This window comes from Eleginops maclovinus, chromosome 7 (assembly GCF_036324505.1).
Source record: "Eleginops maclovinus isolate JMC-PN-2008 ecotype Puerto Natales chromosome 7, JC_Emac_rtc_rv5, whole genome shotgun sequence".
Taxonomy (NCBI): Eukaryota; Metazoa; Chordata; class Actinopteri; order Perciformes; family Eleginopidae; genus Eleginops; species Eleginops maclovinus.
Window position 1 is genome coordinate 3,600,401 of NC_086355.1, and position 7,554 is coordinate 3,607,954.

A 7,554-nucleotide genomic window follows, 5' to 3' on the forward strand; every position below is an offset into this window, starting at 1 on the left:
TCCCACGAAGGCGTGTCTGGTCTCCACATCAAACCTAGATAACCTAGAGTTAAGGTCGAAGAAGAAGAAAACTGCATCCTAATGAAAAACTATTGATGCAAGTTGGATCATTATCTGTGTTTGGACCACAATCACCAACAAAATCCTACTGAAAAATCTGCACAGTGAAAATAATTGATCCATCAGTGCGTAAACTATAACATGTAAAGTCATAGCACTTGGTAGCGGAAGAGGATGACTCTTCGCTCGTTCACTGGCCATTTATTGAAAGTGCTCCTCTGACCTGGTTAAGTCACTACGGACCAAAATCAATACAACAGTGTCCACACTGTAGAAGCACAAGGAATAACTTGTAAGTATCCCATCAAGTCTAAATCCTTTAAAATAAAATACACATCTAATTACTGACAATTTTACGGAGTCCTTAAGGGGACATGGAGAGTTTGCAGAGTTGTTTTAATACTCCTATTTTACTGTCTTGTCCTAATCCTATTTGGCAATCAACCAGATTCTGTGTTCTTCATCAGTAGTCTATAAATGCAGATATTCATGATGTATTTTTTTTAGGGTCCCGGGGAGACACCAAATTAGTGTTTGGTGTTGGAGGTGAAATAAATGTGCACCCTGCTGTAAAGATTTGCAGTGTGATGACCTCACGGCGTGCAGGCTCATTGGTATGGATCTGTGTCGCCGGGGAGCCTTTCATCTGGCTATTACTGAAACCTACTCACACCGTTTCCATGACGAAAGCATGACTGATGCCTATTGTTAGCGAGAACGCTAACTGGAAGCTAAGCTCAAATTGTGTAATGTTGCTGTAGCCCTTAAAATAGACCGTTTTATAATAAGTAAAAGCCAGAGATTATTCACAGTCAGGAGCACCAAATATGGCTCCCACTAGGTTGAATCCACTCATCTCCCTTTAGCAGGAAGATTAGCTGTCAGGTTCGTTGAGCGCGAGGCCAAGTAGCGGACAAATCAAGACAACAAACAGGAGGGGCATTAAAGGATACTGAAGTCCTGACACCCAGGCAGTGGTGCGGTACGTCCCCAGCTGCTGGCCGCTCTCGGAGCAGTGCCAGTTGAAGTTTTTGTCCTGGCCGGTGCTCAGGAGCCACTCCATCTCCAACACAAACAGCACCACTGAGACCCTGCCCTGATGGGCTGCAGACACACAAACACATCATAGGAGATTTATTTTCACAATCACACCACAGACGCCTATCCGGAATATCTTGGTTAAGATAGTGACAACAATTTCAAAACAGTGTTTAATCAAAAGTGTTCAGTAATGGCACAGGAATAAGCATATACAGAGGCGCTATTATGCTTTAAGGGGTTGTCCCTCTCCTGTAGTGTGTTCTATAGGTTTTTGTGCATGGTCTGCAAAGGCTAAAATCCCTGTGCTCGATCCAGAGGGAGTTTCTGTCTTTTGGTTCTCTTTCAGACATGAGTTACTGACTCACCCACGGACAAACACACACACACACTTCCTGTCTCACCCTGGTAGGTGCTTGCTGGGGTCATCTTATTGTAGTCTTCTGACAGGATGAACTCCTAAAAGACAGGAAGCAGAAAGAAATGTTCAAATGAGGGAGCTCAATGACCAAGGTTTCCAAATAAGTCTATAAACGGCAGACAAATGAAGTTCCTGTGATTAAATTCCAGTAAGTACGTAGTTTCAAAGAGTGAGGATGTCCCTAAAAAGTGATCATATTTGAAGCGTAGGCCTTCTTCCTGCAGCAAGATAAATAATTCCCTCTGTTCTACTGATGTTAATGCAAATTACTAAAGGTTAATAAAAAAAAGCTGAAGGCCTGTAAAAGGTCAATCAGCTCTTCTTTTTCCTCCTAGCCCGACATTAAATTGTACTGAGCTTAAAATCCTTGAAAATGTTCTGCAGTGTTACTCTCTGAATTTGTGAAGGGACAACTTGTTCCAAAACAAACAACTCAAAGTAAAAAAAAAAGGCTGCATCTCGCAAAAGACTGGCCCATGTCATGGAACAAAACTACTTAAAACAAACAAGAACCAGCAGTCAAAAGCAGTTACAAACCACAATATAGCACTTTCTGAAAATGAGTCAGCTTTCAGCTCTATCTACACATCCAAAAGAGAAAAGACCACATTCCATTGAAGTTTTACTTTTCTTCAAGTGACAGCACACAGTTTATCTAAATTAAATAAACAGGAAAAGCAACCAACAGCTTTAACACAAACAATAAAAGCTGCTTTTCATTTTATGTGCCAAAGGTGACACAATATTACTAAATCTTCCTCTTAACATACAGTACCAACGAAAATACAATATTCAGTTAAATAAGTGAAAGGGTTGAGTTTGGACTTACACAGATACTTCCAGTGTCCGTCCCCACTGACAGCCTCCTGGTCTCTGGGTTAAAGGACATACAGGAGCAGGACGCTGGAGACAAACAAGAAAAATTGTTAACAATGTTGTGGTCCTTTTCGAAAGATTTCCCGGTCTAAAAAGTTTTAGTTATTTACCAAATGTTTGATAGAGATAAGAGAATACAAAATAATAAGAAGACGGATTAAAAGACTTATTGTTTGGTCCTATAAATGTCATTAAATAGTAAGGAGGAGCCCATTCTAGATACTCAAAAATCCAGGGTGATGTCTTTAAATATCATCCATCGATTTTTGATTAAACACTTTCTCGACTCTACAAAATAGTTCGCTTTTTTTTTCTCAAAACACACATCAACTAGTCCATTAATTTTTGTATATGTACCTCTGACATTAAAAGCCAAATATTTTAGTTTTCTCTTCCTGTGTATTATTTACTAATGTTGCTATTTATCCCTACAGATCTTCCTTTCTGTTGAAACCCTGTTTGGCAGATTTAGTGTGTGTAGAAATTACTCACAAAATCAAATCACTGTAGATAAATAAGAGTTCTTTGGTTGACTTTTTTTACAACTTTGGAAAACAGTGTTGTGTCGCAATTTCGCAAATTTGTTGGCTGAGGTTTCGGGGACAAACAACAGGTAGTTCCAAAGTTTCTGCATTGACTTCATATTAAATATCTTCCACAGAGAAAACAACAAACATGAGAAATAGTTCTGCTTCGTATTTAAAAAAAAGGATGTCACTACATCTGTCATCCTGTAAGACGTTACTCTTATCTTTTGCAATTTCAGTTTTTATATTATCTAACTAAAAGTCCTAAGTATCTGCAGCCTCTGGTAATGCTTCTATAAGCGACAGATTCAGCTGATGGCGGCATGGGATTTCCTTAAGTTGCACAACTGGAGGACAAACGGTGTCAGAGACGTGCAGCGCTGAAGAGAGGAGAGTTAAAGATCCTACATGAGCTCAGACACTTAATGTTGATTCAGTACATGCCACGCTTTAATAGTAGAGCAACAAACCACCCGAAAGGTTTAGTTTTCAGGGATATTATAATTGTATAAAGTTTTATCGTATCTTTTGATCACTTTATTTCCTTCCTTTTCACACATTTACACATCCACACCCACATTCTGCCGGCCATTTCGGCTGCATTGGTTAGCTGTTAGGGGCTGGTGACAGCAGAGGGTGTGAGGCAGGCATCGTCACCTTTTTCTGTCATGGGGAGGACCCAAACATCAAGAAAAATGTATAATTTCCCAGTAAAATATTTGAATACAACCATCCTTTTCATTGGGATTTATTATGTTTGTCGTGATGAGGAGAGACACTCACACAGAATGAAAGTAAACAAAGAGGAAGAGTGAACAAAAACGGGATCTGGACAACCTGATGTCTAACGTGATGTACTCGTACATATTCATCTATCAGCACTGTTGTGCAATCACACCAATCATGTGCTACTTCATGGCTGCTAGTTAACCCCCTTTTTATTAAACTCATACTTATCTTTACCATGGTTGTGTAGATATCTGACTTTGTTATTTGATTCCTACTAACAGCCTTTCATCGGCACTGTCCCTTTGCTGTTTTAACACTGTAAATATTTTACCACTGTGGGAGGAATAACTGATTTCTGATTTATTGGATTACACTGAGCCATCACTAAGCTCATGCCAACCTTTGTTTGAAATACTTCCTACATACAAAACCTTATGTAAAAAGGTATAGACAATGTATGAATAGGGGAAAATATAAGAAGAGATACTTACTGGTCATCGTGTGGTAGACACTGGGCCAGTACTGCCCGCTGTCTCTCTTCAGCCATACCCGAATCGTCCTGTGGGGTGAAACCAGAACATAAAAGCCACATTGCTAAGAGCTCTGATGGCATTTGGAGCACAATGGAAAATGCTACAGTTAGTAATTTTACAGAGAGAATGAGATTTCTTCATTTTTTTCATATTAAAAGGGAATATTTGGGGTTTTTTGGCTGACGAAAATCCAAGTTTCAATATTAATACAAAAGAAATCTAAACCAACATTTATTTTGTATAATTTCCTTTACATCAATTGCACTGGCTGTTTTTTCTCTTAATATTGAGACCGATATGCACCAACATACTAAGCAAATTCCTTGTCTGTGAAAACCTACTTAAATAAACCCGGTTCTGATTTTCAAATAGTTAAAATAAGTATTCAAAGGCATCCTGTTTGCAATGGGTAGATTCAGTGAGATTGCACAGGCATTAGGCTATAGGAAATACAACCAGGGAACATGCAGAGGATCACAGACACTCTCAAGCAGATGTCAATACACTGGATATTCACACTTCGCAACCATAGAAGCCACAAATCAGCCGGAGGCAAGAACCTTAAAACTGTGAGAGCGAGGGGGAAAGCGAAAGTTCTATTCTCTTATTCTAACAATTGTTTCACAATATGCAGACGCGAATGTGATGTCTTTAAATAGAAGGGAAAAATCCCCCAAACATTTTTTAAGTCTTGCGTGATTGACACATTGCAAAACCCTTTATTATAGTTATTAAAACATACACTGTAGATGACTCAAATGTTGAATATTGCACAGAAAAATATTTAAACATATATACATTATTAATATTGGGGCTAAAGCACCCTAATTATGCTGACCTGCTAACTATAAGGCTGCACATGTATATAGGTAATGTCAAGAAGAAAGAATATGAACAGGTGTACGGATCAAATGTGTGAAATCCTCCCTCTGTTTTGTTCGACCTATGCCATCCAACTCTAAATAAAATAGTGTTTTTCTTTTCTTTTTATGGATTGATTTTCAGCTTTTTGTGAGTTGCTTTAACTGTATGTACAAATATGAGTTTATATACTGAATAAAATACATCTGTTTAAGGAAATAAGCCGATAGATAAAAGAAAGACTCAAATGACTGTCAGCTGACACTTTTATAGAAACGTTAGGTTGGGGTTTCTTCTTCAGCCATAAACCGTTGCTCTGTTTCTACAAACGGCTTTTTGAAATGATTAAGCCAAACGGCGGCGGCGCGAGCTTAATCAATGACCGACTGGAGCGAAGACGTTGTTGTTGTTGTTGTTGTTGTTGTTGTTGTTGTTGTTGTTGAGTAACAAACAACAACACAAAATGATGTTTATAAATCTGGATTTTAATGATATTATTAGGAGGTGGAAAGTACTCTACTTTAGTAAAAGTAGTAGTACCAGAGTGTAGAATACTCTACATTCAAAATGTTACTCAAGTAAAATTATTGGCATCAAAATATACTTAAAGTACCAAAAATAAAAGTACTCGTTCTGCAGATTAGTTCATTTCAGAATACAATATAATATTGAATGATTATAGTTATTGAAGCAGTGTTTATCAAAGCTGGTAAAGGTGCAGTTTTATTTACTGTGTATACTGCACGGTAGCTTCTGAATTTGCTCCAGGTGTAACTAGTCCAAATCTGCAAAGTAACTACAGGGACTAAATCAATTTAGTGAAGTAAAAGCACACGATTTACCTCTGAATTGTAATGGAGTAGAAGTACACAGTCGAATAAAATGACACATCTATCTCAAAATTGTATTTAAGAACAGTACTTGAGGATCTACTTAGTTACTTCCAACATCTGAACGTTTTTAATGGATTGAATGGAAGATGTTAATGTTGTTTTTGAGTCTAGCCACAGTGCAGCTTATAAGCTCATTTACCTGTCCTCCGACACGCTGATAACGCCGTCTTCTTTAGGAATGATGACAGCCGTGCTAACCACATCTTGGAAAGCCTCGATTTTGCTCAGCAGACACGGCTTCCGAGCCTGCGGTTGGGGCTGGATTTCGGCCGCCATGAGTCGGTAGTGCACAAACCTCCGTCTACGGTTCTGACTCCGGGAAACATACCCGCAGAGCCTCGGCTAATAGCTGCTAGCTAGCTGTCAGCGAGCAACGCGGTGTTGTGACGGATGCTGCCTGTCAGCTGACAACAAATACAACACAACTACCTACAGTCAGGCAGCGAACACTTCCTGTCAACATAATAAAGCTTCTGGTTTAATTTCAAAATAAAAGCATTCACATCGAACACTGATCGAAGAATAGCATATAAAGTGGTAAAAATAATTAACTTTATTTAAATACAGAGGTGGAAGAAGTACATGAGTATTGGCATCAATATATACTTATACAAGTACAAGTACTCATTGTGCAGATTGGCCCATTTTAGAATCGTATATTATATGTTTTGATTATAATTATTGTTGTGTTTATCCAAGCTGGTAAAGTTGGAGTTAATTTCAATTACTAAGATCATATTGTCTATGCTAGCTGACAAAAAACACAACACAATCGACTACAGTGAAGCAGCAAGCACTCCCTGCAACCATGTCCCCAACACTGATTATGTCTAAGTAGAAACAAAACAGATGCACAAAATCCGTCAAAAGGGAAATACTCTCACTAGAAAATGGAATTAAAACAAATCCCATCATGGAAATTATATCTCTACTGTTCTGCTAAACTTTATCTATATCCACTGTTGATTGTGGGTTAACTGTTCAATAGTAGCAGTGACTAATAAATACACAGCAACCAGGTTACTCAATACAGTGAATATGATCTATGCAGCTTGCTTTTATGCTGAAGGTTAATAACTTGAAGTCTATTTTAAGCTACTCTTGGTAGCTTTATACATTTCACTGACTGATCAACACATGAATCAATTCCATTTCACAACAAAACATCTCACTTCTGGTTATGACTTTCAGTGTAAAATCCTGACTGACACTGATCTGTATTGGTAATTCGGTAACCTTTTTTGATCCAAGCAAATAGGTACATTATACTCACTATTTAAATATTAACGTCACAACAATGTGATACACTTTATTTAAATCTGTTGGTATCTCTTTTAGGCTGTTTACAAAAAGTTGTGAAACATAATGACAATTATTTCCGGTAGGATTTTGTCTGGATTTCAAAATAAAAGTTTTAAATATGCTGCAGGATTAAGCATTTGTTTACAAAATGTACAGATGTGTGTATTATACTGTTGACAATAATAAATTAGTAACTTAATGTTTAATAGTCAATTTATGACTTCATTTTGCAACTAAGATTTATGTAATTGGGGAATGGTTGCAGAAGTACAACCATTCCCTTTATATGATGACTTCTTTTTGTCACAAACCAT

The 7,554-nt window shown here is 37.8% G+C and overlaps 1 protein-coding gene across 1 annotated transcript in view; it reads right to left on the reverse strand.

The window, feature by feature from the left end:
• wdfy2 (WD repeat and FYVE domain containing 2) overlaps positions 1–6,362 on the reverse strand; it is a 13,467-nt gene extending 7,105 nt beyond the window's left edge. The window contains exons 1-6 of the mRNA XM_063887504.1: positions 6,078–6,362; positions 4,143–4,210; positions 2,349–2,422; positions 1,503–1,557; positions 1,014–1,164; positions 1–34 (exon numbers count right to left, since the gene is read on the reverse strand). The exon at positions 1–34 is cut by the window's left edge and continues 79 nt beyond it. Of these exons, the coding sequence (XP_063743574.1) occupies positions 1–34; positions 1,014–1,164; positions 1,503–1,557; positions 2,349–2,422; positions 4,143–4,210; positions 6,078–6,214 (519 nt within the window). The 5' untranslated portion in view covers positions 6,215–6,362. The remainder of the gene's footprint in view (positions 35–1,013; positions 1,165–1,502; positions 1,558–2,348; positions 2,423–4,142; positions 4,211–6,077) is intronic.
• Positions 6,363–7,554: the final 1,192 nt, after the last annotated feature.